The 22,129-nt window shown below is 37.6% G+C and overlaps 1 protein-coding gene across 1 annotated transcript in view; it reads left to right on the top strand.

Moving 5' to 3' along the window:
• HEPH (hephaestin) overlaps positions 1 to 22,129 on the top strand; it is a 187,536-nt gene that overhangs the window by 60,202 nt on the left and 105,205 nt on the right. The window contains exons 8-11 of the mRNA XM_055121165.1: positions 5,219 to 5,350; positions 7,429 to 7,640; positions 9,862 to 10,012; positions 16,817 to 17,029. Coding sequence (XP_054977140.1) covers positions 5,219 to 5,350; positions 7,429 to 7,640; positions 9,862 to 10,012; positions 16,817 to 17,029 — 708 coding nt within the window. The remainder of the gene's footprint in view (positions 1 to 5,218; positions 5,351 to 7,428; positions 7,641 to 9,861; positions 10,013 to 16,816; positions 17,030 to 22,129) is intronic.

The following is a 22,129-nucleotide window of genomic DNA, read 5'->3' as shown; positions in this document are numbered from 1 at the left end:
TTGACATAAATAGTTGTGTTGCCATTTTGCTGTTTAACGTTGTTGCTTCTTAAATTGGCTGTTTGATTTATGTAAATGATCTTTCAATATTTCCTTCACAGCAGGTTTAGTAATAGCAATTGCTGTCAGCTCTTGTCTGAGCTTGTTTTTAACCTTCCCTCCCATCTAAATGAGAGCTTTGCAGGGTAATGAATTTCAAGTTTTATAGTTTTTCTCAGTGAGTAATTTCAATAAGTCATTCAACTTTTTTCTTTCCTGTACCATTTCTTGACAGTTCTGTTGTGATTATGTTATTTCCCATATTTCTAATGTTTCTCTTCTCTCTAGATGCTTTAAGAAGTCTGTCCGTGGGCTGGAGAGATAGCACAGCGGGTAGGGCATTTGTCTTGCACGCAGCCGACCTGAGTTTGGTTCCCAGCATCCCATATGGTCACCCAAACACCGCCAGGAGTAATTCCTGAGTTCATGAGCCAGGAGTAACCCCTGTGCATCTCTGGGTGTGACTCAAAAAGCAAAAAAAAAAAAAAAAAAGAAGAAGAAGTCTGTCCATCTGTCTGTCTCGGGAGATTTTGACATTTTGATGTAATAATGGTTCAGTCATAAAATGTTCCAATACCACTCTTCACCAATGTACGTTCCCTGCCCCAGCACCTCAGCCTGTCTCTGCAGTCGGCACTTTTCTTATCTCTCATTTGTGCTGTCTCTCTCTTTCTCTCCTTTTGGGTATCATGATTTGCAATGGAGATCATGTAGATCCCTTTACCTCCTTTCACCACTCAGTTCTTGTCCAGATTAATAATAGTGATTATTCCTACCATCATTTTCATAGTCGTCCTTTCTCTAACCTAATTGCCTTCTTACAATTGTGGAAAGCCATTGTCCAGTCCTCCTTGCCTTAGTTTCTACTGCTCCTGGTTATATTGAACAATGTATCATACTATGTTTATTATATCTCACAAATGAGTGCTATCATTCTATGTATGTTCCTCTATTCTGACTCATTTCACTCAGCATATACTTTCCATACCCATCCATTTACAAACAAATTTCATGACTTCCTTCTTACTTGTTTTTGATTAGTATTCCATTGCATAGGTGTTCCATAGTTTGTTTGTTTTTTTTATGCATGCATCTGGTTTTGGATATTTGGGTTATTTCCAGATTCTGGCTATTGTGAGTAGTCCTACAATGAACATAGGGGTGCAGGCTTCTCTGCATTATGTTTTTATGCCCATAGGGTATATTACCAGAAATGGTTTTGCTGAGTTATATGGAAGCTCAATATCTAGGTTTTTTGGGGTGAATGCCCATATTGCTATTGGGTATTTAAATTCCTTCAGTTGATTTCATATGTAATCTCTCATCCTCTATATCAGTCTAATCTAGTGATTGCTCAATTTCACTAGTTAGTAGTTTCTTAATTCCAGTTGCCAATGAAGAGAGTGTTGATTTCAGCTCCTCATCAAACAGGATCAATAGTTTTAATCGATTTGAGGATGTGCCTGGATTTCTATCTCTATCTGATATAGCAATTAGGTCCCTTAGTTTCCCCATAGTTATTTGAGTTTCTTTGGGTTAATGTTGGAGTTTTATATTCACAGTTACTTAATAAATGATATGTTCAGTTGTTTATGCCAGAGGGCTACTAATAATACCTTCATTGTTCAGATTATTTACTTACCATGTAGTGCTATTATAGGATGACAAGGGGGTTTTGTCTTTCCATTTAGTTGGTTGAAATATAGTACTCTATAAGGTAACTTAAAATTTTTTGTCACATACTGTGGCTTCAATATAAAGTGAATACAGTAATAATCCCACAAAGAAGCTATTAGATTCATGCAGTTTGGGGTTTGTAGAATTGGATCTGACATTAGATGGGCAACTTCTAGAACTAGAGTCTGGGGTAGATAAGAAAGGAGCCCTCAGGATCTAAGGCTTTCCATCTAGAGACTGACAATGGTGAGAGGGAGACTACTTTCACTTTTGAGATAATTAATTGTATTAATATATTTTCCTTAGTCCATCAACTAATTGAACAGCATTTGTTTGCTATATTGTATAATCATTTTTTGTTTTAAATTTATATATTTGTTTGTTTACAGTTGCTCTAATTTCATTATTTTCCTCTTTCTGATAGCTTTGAGTTTAATTTTCTCATAAGTCTTGTTTCTTAACATGTTAGATTTACAATTTAAGGTCTTACTTGTTTGTTGCATGACGTTCCTGTGGTCGGAGGCTTTGAGACAAAGAACGCGGAAGAAATGTGTTCTTGGAGGGTCTAGGTTCTCTCTGACTCTTAGACAAAGGTAGAGAGCCCCGTGATCTCCTTTTATTGATCATGGTACCTCTAAAGGATGCAATACAGTGACGTCACCAAAGGCATCAAAAGAAGTTACAGGAAGAACATTGAGGCAGTAGAATATATCAGTAGGCCAGTAATCTTGGCCTCCAGAAAGTAGATACAAAACCAAAACTGAAATCTTTCTTGGGCTAAAAGCACTTGGATTTACATCCCAAAGACAAAACTGGGCCCTGCACCTGAAATCTACATCCCAAAGACTAGCTGGGCCAGAGCCTACAATTTACAATATCAAAGGTCAGGCCTGGCAAACACCTGAGATTTGCATGTCAAAGACCAACCAGGCTTCTGTGAGAGAAGGAAAACTGCTCTTTTCAATACACTGAAATTATTTTCTGAAGGCAGCTTGAAGGGGGAAAATGTTCCTGTCTGTAGGACAGTCTATGTGGGCTCACCCTGATAGCTCAGTCCATACCCAACATTTGTTTTTTGTTGTTATTTGTTTGTTTGTTCATTTTGTTTTTGGGATACACGGTCTGTGCTCAGGGCTTCCTCTGGCTCTGTCTCTGCACCACTACTGATTACTTAAGGGACAATATGTGGTGCTGGGGATTAAATCCTTATAGGTTTTATGAAAGGCAAGCATCTTGCCTGCAGTAATATTGCTCCAGATTCTCCCATCTTTAAAAAAAAATGCAAGTGTCGGGGCTGGAGCAATAACAGGGTGGGTGCAGTGTTTCCCTTGCACTGTTAGGGCGTGGATCGAGATCTCCCTATTACTCCAGAGACTGCAAACAGCAAGCAGGGTTTATTGTAAGACTGGCTAGCCAGGGTCCAGCCGCCTACGCGGACACGCAGGTCCGGCAGGTTGGGCAAAAGACCCCAAGCTTCTCCAAAGGAGATCTTATATAGGCCTTCCCGACCATTACAGCAGAGCCCGCGCATTCCTTAGCCAACAAATTCATAATTCGACATGCCTCTCCCTCCAATCCCATTAGGCCGATCCGCTTGTCCAGTTTATAGATTTACAGGTCACAATTGCATAAGCACCTGCACGGTCCGAGGGCTGAGCCCGGGCCCAGGAGGCTATCTGTCTGGATTATACCCTTATATGGTCATAGCTCAGGAGTCCGCACATTCCTCTTGGAGCAAGCAGATAGCAGAGGCCTGAGTGGAAAATGTACGGTTTTCATTGTCTTTGGCCCCGCCCAGGGCAGTCCTGCCCTAACAGCACTAGGCTGACCCAGGTTTGATTTCCATCATCCCATATGGTCCCCCGAGCACCGCCAGGAGTAATTCCTTAGTACAAAGCCAGGAGTAACCCCTGTGCATTGCCGGGTGTGACCCAAAAAGAAAAAAAAATGCAAGTGTATATAAAAAATAAGTTTCTTAACATCACTTTGATGCATATTGTAAGTTTTAGCATGTTATGGTTTTGTTTTTATTTTGTCTCTAAGTATTTTCTATTTTTTCTTATGAATTATTTGATCCATTGATAGTTAAATAACGTGTTATTTAATTCCTGAATCTACTTTTCTTATTGTGGAGGCTACACCCAGTGATGCTCAGGGATCAGAGCAGTGCTGAAGACTGAACCCAAGGACTCACACATTCTAGGCCTGTGTTAAATCACTTGAACCTCTTCTCGACCCCTTATTTAATTTCTACAGTTTGTGACTTTTTTGTATATTTGATACTAATTTCTGACTTTATTGACAATTGTATTTAAAGAAAATATTTTTATCTATTTTGTTTATTGAACATTAGCTTTTTGCCTAACATACTCTAGAAGAATGCATCTTTTCTGTCATTACTGGTAGTAATTTATATACATTATATCCAGTCCTTATATTATTTGAGAAATCAAATTTGGGTACTGGAGAGATAATGCAGCTGGCGTTAGACATATTAAAGTTGGATAGCTGACAATCCTATGGTTCCCAAAGCCCTTCCAAAAGTGTTCCTGCCCACAGAGACAGGAGTAAGCTTAAATACTTCCAGGAGTAGTTCAAAAAACAAAAAAAAACCACGTTTTTTTTTTTTAAAGAGAATTCTCTATTTTGTTTCTGGATATTATTTTCTATGAATTATAGTATGAGTGACTTACTGATCTTAAAACAGAGTTGGAGCATTAGGTGTAGAAGAAACTGTGCCAGAAATTGAACTGGTTCAGAACAAGAAAAAAAATCAAGGTATTGTATAGTATTTCTGCTTTATTTCAAAGTCTATACAGGGTCAAGGGAATGTAAAAAAAGAAAATTCCAAATATCATGAATGGACTATTTAGTGTAGAATTGGTATAGTATATAATATTTTTCTTAACTAAAAATTGATGTCAGGAATACTACCAGGAAATGAGAAGTGGAACAGTAAAAGAAGGTGAAATGGGACTAAACCTGACATTTAGATGAAGGAAACATCTGGTTTCAAGTGTCAGTTCTATTCCTAATCAGTCATTTGAACTTGGCAAGATAAAAATCTAATTTTATCAGATGCCATTTTATAACCTGTAAAATGAACATATCCTTGACTTCTGTATCTTTAAATGGTACTTAAAATATATGAAAATAAAAATTTTGCTTGCTTGTTTTGGGGCCACAACTAGCAGTGCTCAGGGTTTATTCCTGACCCTACACTCAGGGATCACTCCTAGTGGGTTTAGGGAAGGATACAAGGTGCCAGGTTCGGCCACATGCAAGGCAAATGTGTTACTTGCTGAAATATTCGGTCCGTTAAAATGGGTTTTTAAGTGTTCCATATAATTTTAAATTGCATTACACTGAGAATGTATTATGATTATTATTGAAAAGAATTTATCTTTTTAAATTTCCATTTGCTACCCTTATCTCTTCCTATGATTTTATTTACCCCGATCGTCAATCATTTTGTTTACAGTCTCTCTTACCCATTTTTCAGGGCCAGTAATCCGGGCTGAAGTCGGTGACACCATTAATGTGACCTTTTATAACCGTGCCTCCCGACCATTCAGCATACAACCTCATGGGGTGTTTTATGAGAAAGACAACGAGGGTACTATATACAACGATGGTAAGAAGGCAGGGTTTTTAATTAATGTGGACTTCAGATGGCAACACTGACAAGTAGGAGATGACAAATAAGGAAGAGGAGAAACATGTATTATTAATTGTCCTGTATTGATGTAATTGAATGAATGCATAATATAATGAGGGAAACTGTACTCAGAGATAACTTTTTGAAATATATTTAAATTAATTATGATTATAATAGAAATCTGTGTATTGTGAAATTTAAAATACATAGAAAATCATAAACCAGTCATCATTCATAGAAAATGTTCAATTACAATTTTAAAACTTTTAGTAATTTTCTATGTTTATAGGACTGAAGCAGTAGCACAGTGGGTAGGGCGTTTGCCTTGCATGTGGCTGACCCGGATTTGATTCCTCCATCCCTCTTGAAGAGCCCAGCAAGCTACTGAGAGTATCCCGCCCACATGGCAGAGCCTGGCAAGCTACCCAGAGTGTATTTTATATGCCAAAAATAGTAACAACAAGTCTCACAATGGAGAACTTACTGGTGCCCGCTCTAGTAATCGATGAACAAGGGGATTACAGAGCTCCAGTGCTATGTTCATAAAATTGCAAATATGTATCCATCTATGAACATAAGCTGTATACAGTTTTGTATCATACTTTTTTCACTTATATTGACAATACATTGTTTCAATGACACAAAAATGTTTTATTTCTTAAATTTTATTTTTTTGTTTTTTTAATGTAGAAAAAAGTTCTGTTGATACAGTTCTATGATTAAAATGGATTAGATGAAAAGCTTCAACATTAAAATCATGAATCACGAAATCCCTTTGATCATCGAATTTCTCAAGCGGTCTCAGTAACCTCTCCATTCGTCCAATCCCTGAGATTTTAGAAGCCTCTCTCTACTCAGGCTTCCTAACAATGACCCATTGGAGGCTCTTTCAGGGTTAGGAGAATGAGATCCAGCTTGTAACTGGCTTTGGCATATGGGTACACCATGGGAAGCTTGAAAGGCTCTCCCATGTGGGTAGGAAACGCTCAGTAGCTTGCTAGTTTCTCCCAGAGGGAGATTAGGTTATAAGATATCTTCTGGGAGCTTGCCTTTAAGTCTCTGGATGTTGGCTGTTGATGGGATTATACACACCTGGGTTCTGCCGGTACCTTCATGTGTGAGACTTGTCCGAACGTGTGGAGAGGGACCTTGAGCATGACTGTGGCTAGGTTCCAGTGGTCTTCAGCCCCCAGGAGCTCTGCTGGGGGCAGGGAGGGAAGCTGGAGCCCATCCACTGCAAGGGGCCCCGGGGAAGATGCCAGGCGTGCAAGCAAGAGACTCTCTTATTAAAATCAATAAGCCTAAAATCAATTTATATGAAAATTGTTACATTTGATTTCAAGGTTGCTAAGTTCTTGTCTAAGTAAGTATTTATTAAGCTCTTTATTGCTCTAGAGGTGTTGTGTTTTTGCTGCTTATGCAGCCAGATGTATGGGGGTGTGGGAAGAGGACCCAACTCTGAAAACTAGTTCTCAGCCTGGGTACCAGGTACCTGAAATTATTCAAAGAGTGGCAACTCTGCAGGAATCTGTATGAAGCAGTGGAGTTGTGCCCGTGGCATTGCTGCAGTAGTGGGGTGTGGTTGCAGGTGACAGAGCTTCGGCTGGGTAGATATTGGCTTGCCCTCCTCCTGAGGGCACCACAGAGTTTTCACCTGTATGGAACAGTGAATTCATAAATTTTAGCTACTTGGTGTGCATCTTCTGGTGAAAGATTTAGTTGGAAATCAGTAGAGCAGGGCTAGTGGGTGAATCAACATAACTGCCACAATGTTTTAAACAATTTAACAATAATATACTATTCCATCATCTGGATTTGTCATGATTTATTTACCTTTTTCTCTATTAGTTCTTAGGGAGACCTTCAAAATGGCCACAGATGTATAACAAGTTGTGGTAGAACTTGAAACCAAACTCTAGTTTCTTGATCCTAATACTTTTTCAATATTCAATATTCCATTTTGCTGTTATATCTTGTACTGTTCCAAAGTGCTTTGTAGTTTATGATACTATACTCTTTGAATTAAATGTATGAATCCCATGTCTTCTCTTTAGGCTTATCTCACCGTGGCTTGGTGGCCAATACATTTGAGACAGTAACATACCAGTGGATAGTTCCTCGTCAAGCTGGGCCCACTGCTCAGGATCCTGACTGTCTCACCTGGATGTATTTCTCTGCTGTGGATCCTATAAGAGATACAAATTCTGGTCTGGTGGGCCCTCTTCTGGTGTGCAAGGAAGGTGCCTTGGGTTCAGATGGCAAACAGGTATATTTGCAGGATTTTTTAAAAGAAAATTTTAATTAGTGAATCACCATGAGATAAAGTTACAGACTTAAAAACTTTCATGCTCTGCAAGCATATCTCAGGAAAGAAGAAAGGGCTAACATAAATAACTTGACTGCACAGCTCAAGACCTTAGAACAGGACCAACAAAAGGAGCCCAAACCAGGCAGATGGAAACAAATAATAAAACTTAGAGCAGAAATTAATGACATGGAAACCCAAAAAACAATCCGAAAGATCAATGAATCTAAGAGTTGGTTTTTTTAGAAAATAAATAGGATTTATAAACCACTAGCAAGACTCACAAAGAAAGATAGAAAGAGAACTCTAATAAACTGAATCAGAAATGAAAAGGGGGACATCATAACAGAAACCAAAGAAATTCAAATGATCATCTGAGACTACTTTGAAAGTCTGTACACCATGAAACAAGAGAATTTAGAATAAATGGATAAATTCCTAGATTTCTATAACCTTCCAAGGCTGAACCATGATAATTTGGAATACCCGAATAGACCCATGAGTATCAATGAAATTGAAACTGTAATCAAAACTCTCCCGAGAGACAAAAGTCCAGGTCCAGATGGATTCACTAGAAAATTCTTCCAAACGTTTAAAGAGGACCTATTGCCAGTTCTTTTCAAGTTTTTCCAGGAAATCAAGGAAACAGAAACACTCTCAAACAGTTTCTATGAGGCACGTATCACCCTACTACCAAAAGCAAACAGAGAAAACACAAAAAAGAAAACTATAGACCAATATCTCTGATGAATATGGATGTGACGATCCTAAACAAAATATTAGCAAATAGAATCCAACAAATCCAACAAAAAAAGATTATACACCATGACCAAGTGGAATTCATACCGGGGATGCAAGGATGGTTTAACATTCAGAAATCAATCAACATAATCCATTATATCAACAAAAGAAAAGAAAAAATTAGCAGGATTTCTGACTGATTTCCTCCCCATTGGAAAGAGGATAAAGCTGGATAACTCCTGCTGAAGAGGAGTTAAACATGGGTTTGATTTCTATATGAAAGAGAATAGAAAAAATGTAGCTAAGATATTTATCAGTAATTAATATTTAGTGACCTCATGATATTTTGCTTGTTATTCCTTAATTTTCCTTAATCTCAATTAAATTCTATTCCCTACACCCCATAAATTTTGTTTGTTTTGGAGACACACCTAGATGGGCTCAGGGTATTTCAGGTTCTATGCTCAGCAATTAATCCTGGTGGTGACTTGAGGATTATATGCAATGCTAGAAATAAAACCTGGGTCTGCCACAAGTAAGGCAAGAACCTTTATTCCTGCCCTATTTCTCATGTTCTAATCCCTCTGTTTTCAACCTTAGTGTCTCCTAAAACTTGCTTCTATTTTTTAAGTCTGCTTTGATACTATCTGTCTTCTTTCATATAGAATCAATAATTTTGGGGAGGCAGGGGACATATTCGTGTTGCTTGGGACCATTCCTTTTTCTGTGCTCATTGACCATATTAGTGATGGGGAAAAAAACTAGAGCTAGCTGCATATGAGTCCTTATGCCTTTATATCTTTGATCTCCATAGCCCATCATTTCTATATACATAATCTTTGTAAAATTAACCTAACTTTTCCTCAATTCTTTTATAAATAATTAACAAAGGAAAATATATCTTGAGTTGCTATAAGGATTAATTTTGAAACTTACTATAAAATTATTAGTACAATATCTCATACAAAGTAAGCACTAGCATTTTTTTCTGTAAAAAATAACCACAGCAATACTTTTAAATTATAACAATGGCATATTAAAAATATTCTGTTTTCCAATTTTTCTAATATCTTCTCCAGAGTCCTCTTCTGTCTTCCTGCACTTCTGACCTCTTCTCCAGATGACTGGAATATCTTTTTCACCACACAATTTTCCTCTTGACTTTAATCTTAATTTTGTGTCTCCTTACTGGATTTTCTCATATATTTTTCTTATACCGTATTGTGATATATTTCACTTCCTTTACCAACTTGAAACTTGAGGTTACCTGAGGTAAAATTGTCTAGCAAAAGCTACAGCACTTGGCAGAAGATTTGAACTTGGCTCTCTCTGTGTCTAGAAAAATAAATAAGAAAGAACCAGGGACCACTGTTTCTTGCACAATTCAAAGTAGTAAAATTGCTATTTTTCTGCCCTGTGTTCTTTTTTTATGCACTTACAGAAAGGAGTGGATAAAGAATTTTTTCTACTGTTCTCTGTGTTGGATGAAAATAAAAGCTGGTACAGCAATACCAATCAAAAAGTTGCAATGTTGAATTCCCAACTACTTTCAGAGGATATAGAGGGATTCCAAGACTCCAACCGGATGCATGGTATGGGTGTACTTTTGTTGAGAGGTACAACTGAGATGTTCTAACCAAAACCTAAACATAATTCTGCAGTGATATATCTTCGTTTGAAATGCTTCTTACTATAACTTTGTTCTCAGTCTGTAGAGGCTACCTCCTCCGTGTAATTATTTATTCTCATTCTTTTTTTTATTTAAATTTTATTGAATCACCATGTGGAGGGTTACATAGTTCTCAGGATTACGTCGGTTATACAATTCTCAAACACCCTTCCCTTCACCAGTGCCCATCTTCCATCACCAACCCCCCCAGTATACCTGCCGCCCCCTCCCACCTCCCCAGTCCCCACCCTTGTAAGTGATGTTTCACTTTGTTTACACCTTATCTCGATTACATTCCATGTTTCAACACATAACTCACTACCGTTGTTGGGGTTTCCCCCAAAAAAGAAAAGCAGTCCTATTGCCAAGGAGGCATTTGATAGTTCTCCACTGCTAAGAATATAGAGATATTAAGTCCCGCTGTTTGTTACCTAACTTTTCTTTTTCCCCCTTGCCCCGCGCCACCGAGTTCACGCCTGTTTAGTAATTGCCACGCTGCCTGACAAGGGAAAAAAAAAAACGAAAAGGATGGTTATTTCCCGTCATCAGCAGGCGTGGGGCTCTGGCTTAGTTGATAGACTAGTAGAGTGTCTGCAAGCAGTTTCTGGAACCAAAGGTCTTGCGCTGGTATTGGCTCCGGCTCGAGATTCCACCAGCGTCCCACTGTTCCATGTACATAATTTTCCCCTTATATCCCATTCCCACGCCACCAGGTCTGTTTGCTTAATGGACATCACACTATGTTTGACACCACGCCGCGTTTCTTCCCGAGAAAGAAGGGTATTTCTTCTCAGCCGGCGTGGGGATATAGCTTAGTTCAGTCTAGAGAGATGGCTACCACTTTGATTGCCTTCAATATTTCAGCAACAGACTATTCTTGATAGGATCTCCCACAAAAGTCCGACCTGTTAAAGAGGAACCATTACATATTGCTGATGCTAAGATGACATTAGGTCGTGCGGCCGCACCAGCGGCCGCGCGGTTTTGGGTTTGTGTATAAAGTCCAGGGAAAGTACAACCAGAAATAACATCACTACAAACTTTTACCCTTATATGGTGCTCATAAGATGGAGAAACCTAGAGAGAGGCTCGGGGTCTCCATTTTGCGCTCAGGAAAACCGCGGACCCTGTGCTGTGCTCAGAAGGAGTTGAGAGAGAGAGAGGTTAAAATAATTGGGGGATGCCCGGTTCCCACTGTTTCAGCGCCGTGGGGTCTCTGGTCCTGTGCCGGAATTAGTTCAGTGGGCAGCTTGGAGTCCAAGGGCGCTTCCTTGGGCTCTTCCATTGTGCTCGCTCCGCAGCAGGATCCAAAAGCTATTTATTCTCATTCTAAGACAAGGATGATACTCTTTTCTGGAATAAAACATTTTATAGAGATATTTCAATATCAAGTTCCATACATTTCTCAGTAGAATAGTTATTTGTTGCACAAATTTGGTGTTCTATGTATGTTAAAGGAGAGTATCATGTTGTCTGTCTCTGTATCCATTAACCTTTCAAGTACACAGTAAATATTTTGTAACTAATGAACTACCTAATTATTGGGAAGCTAGGTGGATGAAATATGTGGTCCAAGTGTAGAATGAGATACATGAGATAGAGCCTTTTACAAAATGATAGGAGCAATAATAACCATTAAATAATTACACTGATAAAATAATTAAGAGTTAGATTATATGAAACAGGTTTTAAGTTAAACAGAGTTCTGAGGAAGAGAACAAGAATGAGAGAATTTTAATTAAAGATTCCTAAAAGAAGGAAGTATTTGAGTTCGATCTTTAAAACTAACAAATTGCCACCAGAATATTACAAGTAGTAAAAGAATAATTAAGAAGTTAATGTTCATATCTGCATCACAGTGGATTAGAAAAATAGACTTATTCATTAAAGATGTTTGAAGTATATGATGGAGAATTGAAAAAAGAACAGTTAAAACATATGCCCCCATATTTTTAATGGCATGTGAAGCATTGGAAGGGCTCAAAGGACAATTGTATTGCCTTTGACTTCATCTTTTGGTTCAAATAACTATACATTTCATGTAGAAAATGTTGAACAATCCTATTATTGAATACCACTCCAAGTTAACTTTATAGAGCTCCTTATTATTAACAGAAAATATTTAAGTACTTGTTTAGTCAAACACACTCGTGGTGGGGGGGAAGTGATGCAGTTCCTAAAAGATCAATGTAATGCAGGATGCAGGAGACACATCTGTAAGTAAATCAGTGGACTTTGTGTTAACTGATATGGCAGGCAATTATGAGGGGAAGTTTTTATGGGAGCAGAGTAATAGCAATAACTGTGTTCCAAAGAAGGTAACTTTAGGGATTAGGTATGTTAGATAAATTCCAGGTTATTGTTGGGAAAAAGAATGAAAATTGTATTAAATGTGGAAAAAATGTGTGAAAAGCCAGCAAGTAGATATTCTAGATATCTACAAAGCTTAGAGCATTGGAGATACAGAGATAAATAGAAATCATAGGTAAGTTATATAAAGAATAAAACACCAATGGATCAGAATAGAATATTCAAAAACAAACCCACAAATATAGTTAGCTAAAAATTTTCAAAATTTTATTTTATTAAAGCATTGTGAACTACAAAATTTGACATACAATGTTCCATCACCAATCCCACTAGCAGTGTCAATTTTCCTGCAACAGTGTTTCAGATTCACTAATCTACCCTAACCCCACTCCAACCTGAACCTGAAATCTTGACAGGCATCTTTTAAATTTTGCTATGAAAATTTTGGTCTCATTATTTCAGTGTTGTTGACACTGTGATTTGAATATTTAGCTCTATCATTTATTAACACCACCAATATACCTAGATACCCTTTACCCCTGGCCCCATTGCTCCTCACCTAACTCATCTCCCCTTCTTCTTCACTCTACTTCTTTCTTTCTCCACCCTATACTCTGTGGCCAAGAATGATCCAGGCATATTTCTTTAAACCACTGCAATTCCTCATCCCGTTACTCTAAATACCAAATATAAGTGACAATAAATGTATTGTTCCTATTTTAATGGTTTACTTCATTTAATGTGATTATTCCAGTTCTAGCCATATCATAGCACATTGTATGATTTCATCAGTCCTTACAGCTATGTGCTATTACATTCTCTATGTACCATACCTTCATGATCTACTGATCTGTTCCTGGGAATCTAGGATGATCCCAAATATTAGGTACTATACTAATAGCTGCAATGAATGCTGGTGTACATATGTCCTTTAGAATGAATGTTCATATATCCTGGGAGTGGATACCCAAAAGTAGAATTGCTGTGTTGAAGAGTATCTCAATTTTAAGTTTAATAATTCTCCAAATTGTTTTCCATAAGGTTTGAACTGACATTGTCACCAGCAGTAGATGAGAGTTCCATTTTCACAACATCCCTGACAACACAGATTGTTCCCATTATTTTTATGTGCTATTATCAATGGTGTGACATGTTATTTTATTTATTTTTAATTTGGATTTCCCTAATAAGTGATGGTGAGAATTTTTTCCTGTGCCTGTTGGCTATCTGTTGGTCTTTCTCAGAGAAGTTCCTGTTCATTTACTCTCCTAACTTTTGATGAGATCCTGAAGGGATCTAGGTATCTAGGGGCTGGTTTTCTTGAAGGAGAAGCCTTCAGGGTTCCAAGCACAAGGCTTCCCATCCATAGTCTAGTCGTGGTGAGAGAAAGCGAGTGGGTGGAATTCCAGTGCTCAGATGCTTACATCTGAATTTGGAGAATTAGAAATGACATCAGATGGGGCAACTTCCTGATCTAGAGACTGGGTTCCTGAGGAAAAAGCCATGAGGGTCCTGGGAACAAGTCTTTCCATCTGGAGAGTGGCTGTGGTGACTGTTCAACCAATTTTTGATAAAGACACTAAGAGCATGAAATGGAGAAAAGAGAGAATCTACAACAAATGATGCTGGCAAAACTGGAAAACCACTGAGAAGTGCAATCTTTCTATGTCTGTCCCTCTCTTTCTGACTCATTTCACTTAGCATGATACCTTCCATGTTGATCCACTTTTATGCAAAGTTCATGACTTCATCTTTTCTAACAGCTTCATAGTATTCCATTGTATAGATGTACCAAAGTTTCTTTAACCAGTATACTGGGTTCATTGGTGGTGGAGAATGGACACTGGTGGAGGGATGTGTTCTTGAACATTGTATGAGGGAAACACAAGCACGAAGATGGGTAAATTTGTAACTGTACCCTCACGGTGACTCACTTATTAAAAAATAAATAAAGAAAAAAAACTGGAAAACCATGTGCAAAAAATTAAAACTGGATCCATATCTCACTTTACATAAAAGTCTATCTAAAGTGGCTCAAATACCTTGAGTTCAGACCATAATCTATAAAATGCATTTATGAAAACATAGACAAAACTCTCCAATGTGTGGACCTCAAACGGGTCTTTAGTGATATAATGCAACTAGCAAGGGCAAGAGAATAAAAAAATGAACAAATGGAATTATGCCAAATTAAAGTGTTTCTGCATGGCCAAAGAAACATGGGATAAAACTAAAAGATGGCTACTGAATGGAAGAAAATCTTTGCATTGAAAACATAGGAAGACCTGGAGTGATAGCACAGTGCGTAGGGCATTTGCCTTGCACGCGGCCAACCCGGGTTTGATTCCCAGCATCTCATATGGTCCCCCGAGCACTGCCAGGAGTAATTCCTGAGTGCAGAGCCAGGAGTTACCCCTGTGCATTGGCCAAGTGTGACCCAAAAACCAAAAATATAAAAGGGAGAGCAAATGAATATCATATGTCTCTATAAAAAGAAGAAAACATAAGGAAAAAGGTTGATATCCAGGATATGCAAAATACTCACAAATATTAGCAACAAAAAATACAAAAGCTCATAAAAATGAAGAGAGGAAACAAACAGGGACATCTCTGAGTAAGACCAACAAATTGCCAACAGATAAATGGAAAAATTCTCACCATCACTTATTAGTGAAATGCAAATCAAGATGATGAGATATTATCTTACAGTAGTGAGAATTGTACATATAAAAATAATGGGAATAATCTGTATTTATAGGTATGTGATGTAAAACAAACTCTCACCTACTGCTGGTGGGAATTATGTCTAGTTTAACCTTATAGAAAACAGTAAGATGATTTCTCAGTATACTTAAAAATGAGATTCCCTAAAACCCAGCAATTCCACTTTTGGGTACCTACTTCCAGGAAATAAAAGCATTCATTCCAAAGGAAGTATATTTACCAGCATTTATTGCAGGACTCAGCACTCAGATCATAATACTTGGATCAACCTAGATGTCCAGTAGCAGATCATTGGATCATAAAGATGTAATATAAATAGAATATATTACTAATCAACTGCAAGGCATAATGAAATTATGCACTTACTGCAACATGGATAGAACTGAAAGATGCCATTTTAAATGAGGTAAACCAGAAAAGGAGGAACAAGCCATATAATATCATTTATATGTGACACTTAGAGTAACTGGACGAGAATTGCAGTGGTTTAAAGGAAGGTGCCTAGATCACTCTTTGCATCAGAGTACAGGGTGGAGAAAGAAAAAAAGTAGAGTGAAGAGGAAAGGGAGAAGAGTTAAGTGAGGCACAATGGAGGCAGGGCTCAAGGAGATCTAGGTGCATTGGTGGTAGTAAGGAATGATAGAGCCAAATATTCAAAGCACAGTTTCAACAACACTGAAATAACAGAACCCAATCTTTAATATACAAATTTAAAAGGTGCCTGTCAAAATGACAGGCTGTGGCTGTGGTAGTGGGGTGCTTGGAGGAGTGAATCTGGGAGCACTGCTTGAGGGAAGTTGACACTAAGGGCAGGATTGGTGATAGAATATTTTATGTCAATATGCCATCTATGAATTCCTTTGTCATCCATGTTACTTTAATACAATTAAATTTTGGTAAAAAATAAAAACAAAGTTAATATAGCTATAAAATTTAAAAAGAATGCACTTCACAGAAAATACCAGGGAGGGACTTTAGTAAAATATCAAACCAGATTAGATAAGGTGGTCCAGAACTAGAACAGAGGCAGAGAATATGAATAAAACATTAGATTGAAAAATGAGAATAAAATCTTGTAAAGTCCTAATAATAATTGAGAATGAAGGAATGAACAAAGAACAAATAAAGATTAATAAGGGACCATCAAAATGTGCTGTTAAAGTTAGAAGAGGGGAGTTTCAAGAAAGTAGATACAGGCAAGACTAGTACTTTTGTCTGTGCATGAAGGAATTGTGGCAGCGGAGAGCAGGTCAGTTTTGTAATATGTGAAAAATATGACAGAAGCTGTATGCACAGAGGCCATTTTGGTCTCCATACCTAAGATACAGGCTTAATTGTTAATGTCTCAGAAATTTCAAGTTGTGGGGCTGGAGTGATAGCACAGCGGGTAGGGCATTTGCCTTGCATACGGCCGACCCGGGTTCAAATCCCAGCATCCCATATGGTCCCCTGAGCACCGCCAGCGGTGATTCCTGAGTGCATGAGCCAGGAGTGACCCCTGTGCATTGCTGGGTGTGACCCAAAAAGCAAAAAAAAAAAAAGAAAAGAAATTTCAAGTTGTGAGAAGCTATAAAACAAAGCTGATTCCATGCTGTTGGCCAGTGCTAGAGAAAGACTGATGCCATGCTGTTGGCAAGTGTTAAAGTAAGTCAGGTCTCATACTTCCCTTTTGTCTTGTGTTCTTGTTTTCCAGCCATTAATGGGTTCCTATTCTCTAACCTGCCGAAGCTGGATATGTGTGAGGGTGATGTGGTTGCTTGGCACCTGCTTGGCCTGGGCACAGAGACTGATGTGCATGGCGTCATGTTCCAGGGAAATACTGTGCAAATTCATGGTATGAGGAAGAATGCAGCTATGCTCTTTCCACATACTTTCATCATGGCTATAATGCAGCCTGACAGAATTGGTAAGTTTTTTTTATAAACTCTTTTGACTTGAAGGATTATTGAATATGGGTCTGGGTTGGAGACTGTACTGGTGGAGAGATAATAAGAGTCATACTAAGGATACACAGTTCTTTCAAAATATACTTACATTTTCTCCTATTTCAGTGTGCCCTTCATGTTTATTTTACTCTATTTCTCTTTTGCGACACAGGCATAATAGAGAGTAGAAACAAGGATATTTGTTTCTGAAATAAAAGGAGAGAGAGGCTGCTGCCCAGCATCATGGTATTTCACTATAGCTAGACGGTGGCTTTCGCACATTGTCTCTTTACTAGATTGTCCCTTGACTGCATGCAGACTGTATACAATTCTTGCTTTGGGAGAGAAGTTTATGAGATGGTTTTAAATAATCTCTTCCAATTGTGGTATTCTGTGTCTTTCCTTTACCCTTCCTTTCTACTTTTTCCTCCCCCAATTTTCCCTTTCTTTCATGATAAAATTTGACTAAATGTGTTTTAAGATTTCACTGAGGCCTGGTATTTTAAAATTTAATTATTATATGAAGTCTTTAGCGTGTGTTTTTTCTTTAAAAAATTTTTACACTACTGTTACCAATGATTAAGTAGCTAGTAGGCAGTTGGTTTGGTACATTTGTTATAACAAATGAAATAATGTTAATAAATATTATTCATAGTCTTTCATAGTTTAAATGGTGTTTCATACTGTCATACAGTTCTATGAATTTTAACAAAAGTATAATTAATGTATACATCTCAGTATGTATCATCTTTCAGAAAGTAAGTGACAATATTGTTTGTAACAAAAATCTATATATTCCTTGTTGTTTCTACTAAATATTTTAGCTTTATAAATTTCAGTCATATTTGGACAATATCCCTTAATATAATATGAATCTTTGACAAAGTAATCATTTAAGTCCTGTACTTTGATTCTTCAAACACTTAACATGAAGTTGGTCTCTGAAAACTTCTTGAGTCCTCATTCCTGCTCCTCATTCCAGTAGTCTAAGTAGAAAATTATAAATGGCTGTTAGTGGAGCTGAAAGGAACACAAAAGGCATGTGTTTACTGTAAGCATTGGGGTGGGGAACTGGTGAATAAAAAAGACCATATTCTTAATGTAGGAGTAATGGGTCTCTATTACAGTGATGATTACTGAAAACTTGCTTAGGTTTTTTTCAGTATTTTAAAGAAGAAAACTACTGAAAAAAGTTACTTCAGGGGCTGGAGTGATAGCACAGCGGGTAGGGCGTTTGCCTTGCACGCGGCTGACGTGGGTTCGAATCCCAGCATCCCATATGGTCCCCTGAGCACCGCCAGGAGTAATTCCTGAGTGCAGAGCCAGGAGTAACCCCTGTGCATTGCTGGGTGTGACCCAAAAAGCAAAAAAAAAAAAAGTTACTTCAGACTCAGTTTGAAACATATGTTAAAGTTAATAGAAAATGAAACAAAGAGAAAGATATCTCTCAAATGGGAGAGAAATTAGAAAGAAAAAAGCCTTGAATGGAAGTTGGATACGCACAAAGTAACTGTTATTTTTCTGTGAATCTAGTGGGGTCTTTCATCATGAATTTACAGTTATAGCTTTTTTTTTTGGATTAGTTTGTGTACCATGCCCTGTGCTAAGTCTTAGGCAATATTGTGGACATCTGTTAATTTAAAATCTGACCATGGATAAGAAATTATTTCTTGTAAGGTCAAGAATCTTCAGACTCCACTAGTATACTACAGATAAGAATAGGATGTATAGTATCAATAGGAATGGAATTTTATATGGTGGGAGCTGGCAGTTAAGATTGTGCAACTTTTAGCATTTGGCAAAAAGACCACTAAGGATTTATGCTCGTAACTGGAAAGAAAGGATTTTTCTGTCACTCCCTAGCCTTGTCCCCAGAGTCAAATCTAGATTTAATAATATTCCTGCAATATCAAGGCAGATCTCCTAGCCAGCTCTATATGTTTTTCCAAAGGCTCACACTTAATTTGTATTAATAAGATCATATCATTTCCACAAATAAGGTGCCTATAGACAATTTTAAAGTAAACTGATTAATAGTACAGAGGAAGAGAGTTTGTATAGGAAGATACTCGATTTTCCCCAGAATACTGAGTTATGGTATAAAAGTCCCAAACTATTTTTACCTTTGCATATATCAGAACTTCTTTTATTTTTTTTTTTTGCTTTTTGGGTCACACCTGGCGATGCACTGGGATTACTCCTGGCTCTGCAATCAGGAATTACTCCTGGCGGTACTCAGGGGACCATATGGGATGTTGGGAATCAAACCCGGGTTGGCCACGTGCAAGGCAAACGTCCTACCCACTGTGCTATCATTCCAGCCCCATATATCAGATCTTCAAAGCTCTTTCCTCTTTTTTTAAAGTTACCTATTCATAAGATACAGTAATTAAAGTAGTAAAGATGTAGTGTACACACATATTACATAATTTGTATCAGCATTTTTTTAGAATCCCAAAGAAGATGGAGAAGGTACTATATTTTATCCATTAACTTGATAAATGAATAGTTTTTAGGGGACTAAAACAGTTACCATGGCTGTTCAATTCCTTGTGTACTGAATACTTACTGATATGTGTAAATATGCACTGTAGCACTGTTGTCCCATTGTTCATCGATTTGCTCGAGTGGGCACCAGTTACGTCTCCATTGTGAGACTTGTTATTGTTTTTGGCATATCGAATACGCCACTGGTAGCTTGCTAGTCTCTTCTATGCGGGTGGGATACACTTGGTAGCTTGCTTGGCTCTCCGAGAGGGACAAAGGAATCAAACCGGGTCGGCCACGTGGAAGGCAAATGCCCTATCATTCTGCTATCACTCCAGTCCTATGTAAATATATACATATATATGTGTAAATACATACATATATATGTGTATGTGTATACACATAAAACTCATAAAACTCGACCGTGAGTGTGGAAATGTCGGACTGCAGCTGAATCTCATGAAGACAATGTTCATGAGAAACGAACTAGTTCTTGATGTCCCATTTGCCCTCAGTGGAACAAACATCTCTGAATGCAGCAGTTATGTGTACCTAGGTCGAGAACTCAACATGACAAACGACCTGGCTTTTTGTGTTCCTGGAGTGGGCAGACGCCATTGGGCTACACTAGCATGTGACAGGGATGACTGGTAACATTACTGGCACCCACTTGAAAGAATTGACAAACAATGTGATGGCAAATGATACAAGTGATATACATAAATATGGACATAATTGCTTAGTGAAATGCAACAAAATATTGTGATTGAGCTATATTGGTAGTTTATTTTATTCTGTTTTCTGTGCCTTAAATTTTAATAAGCCTTTATAAAACAATATAAATGGCAGATATCTTAAAATATTATCTTGCATATATAAAAATTTCCTCTTCAAACAGAACTACTGATAATATGCTGCCATGGAAATTGGCAGATAAAAAGACTACAACTTACTTTCTATCAAATTCATGCTGTCTTTGTTTACAACAACAACAAAAAAACATTTATTACTATGTATGCCTTCAGTCCCTCAGACTTACTGCCTTTTTTTCACAGCTAGGGTTCTTTCTATAATCATGATTCCACTAATCTCCCAACTCTGTTTTCCCTTATTTTCTCATTACTTTCATCCTTTTTGTTTTCCTTTTCGTACATTTTACATGACTTTTATTTTCTTCTTTCCTTCTTATTTCCTTATTATTCTTTTGTCTTTCTACCATCTTTGGGAGACAAATAATTCTCCTTTCCTTTTGTTATTTCTTCTTTTCATCCTTCTTCCTTCTTTAATTTCTTCTTATCTTTTATATTTAAAGTCTATTTCTTGGGTCTGAAAAGACAGTATAATGGGAGGATACTTGCCTTGCATTCAACTGACCTAGATTTGATACCCAATACCCTATATTTATCCCCAAGCCCCTGCAGGTGTTCTCCCTGAGTGTAGTCATTAGTAAGCTCTGACCACCACCAGCTCTGGACCCAAAACATAAAAACTAAAGTTTATTTCATCATAATTTTTACTTTATATTACTTTCCCTTTCTCAATTGCCCTCCCTTTAAATGTTTATTACTTACTTTTACCTTTTTGAATTGGGTTTCTCTTTTTCCATTTTGTTTTATTTATGCGATAGCACAACAGGTAGGGCATTTGTCATGCATGCAGCCAACCCGGGTTTGATTCCTCCATCCCTCTCGGAGATCCCGGCAAGCTACCAAGAGTATCTTGCCCCTATGGCAGAGCCTGGCAAGCTCCCCGTGCTGTATTTGATATGCCAAAAACTGTAACAACAGTCTCACAATGGAGACATTACTGGTGCCCGCTCGAACAATTGATGAGTACCAGGATGACAGTGACAGTGACAGTGATGGCAATACCTATATTTTATTATCTCATTTGTTCTTCCATTTTATTCCTCACTGTCATTTTTTTTGTTATTTTACAATTAAATTTTTTGGGTTGAAATGATAGTACAACGGGGAGGGAGTTTTCCTTGCACATGGCCAACCCAGATTTTTTCTCTAGTATCCCCTATGGTCCTCTGAGCAATGCCCAAAGTAATTCCTGAGTGCAGGGCCAGAAGTAACACCTGAGCATCGCTGGGTGTGACCCAGAAAGCAAAATTAATTAATTAATTAATTAATTAATTAATTAAATTCTTCCAAAACAGGGTAAACATCTGTGTCATTTAATATGCTAGATATATGAAGATGAATGAAACCTCACATTGTAAAACTGAAAATAGATATGTAAACAATGTGTGTATGTAGCTATAATGATGCTATCTCCTAGGAACTATGGTAATTCACAGAAAGCTAAAACAAGTTGCCAATGGAGTGAAATTTTCCTAGGAAACCAAACATTCAAATTTAGTTTTTAGTGATAATTAAACTGACAATAGAAAAGTAAAGGCAATGGATGAGTAGTAGATTTTATAGGCATTATGGATATGAGCAGGCTCTTGGAATCAGTGCCATATAGATTGATTTGACTCAGGGATTCTCAACTTGATATAGCATGCTAACATTGGGAAATGTGTGGAGCTACTTTTTTGCCACATCTGGCAGTACTCAGAGCTCACTCCCAGTGCTACACTAAGG

Source organism: Sorex araneus, chromosome X (assembly GCF_027595985.1).
Source record: "Sorex araneus isolate mSorAra2 chromosome X, mSorAra2.pri, whole genome shotgun sequence".
NCBI lineage: Eukaryota > Metazoa > Chordata > Mammalia > Eulipotyphla > Soricidae > Sorex > Sorex araneus.
This window is presented reverse-complemented; position numbering and strand designations above follow the sequence as displayed.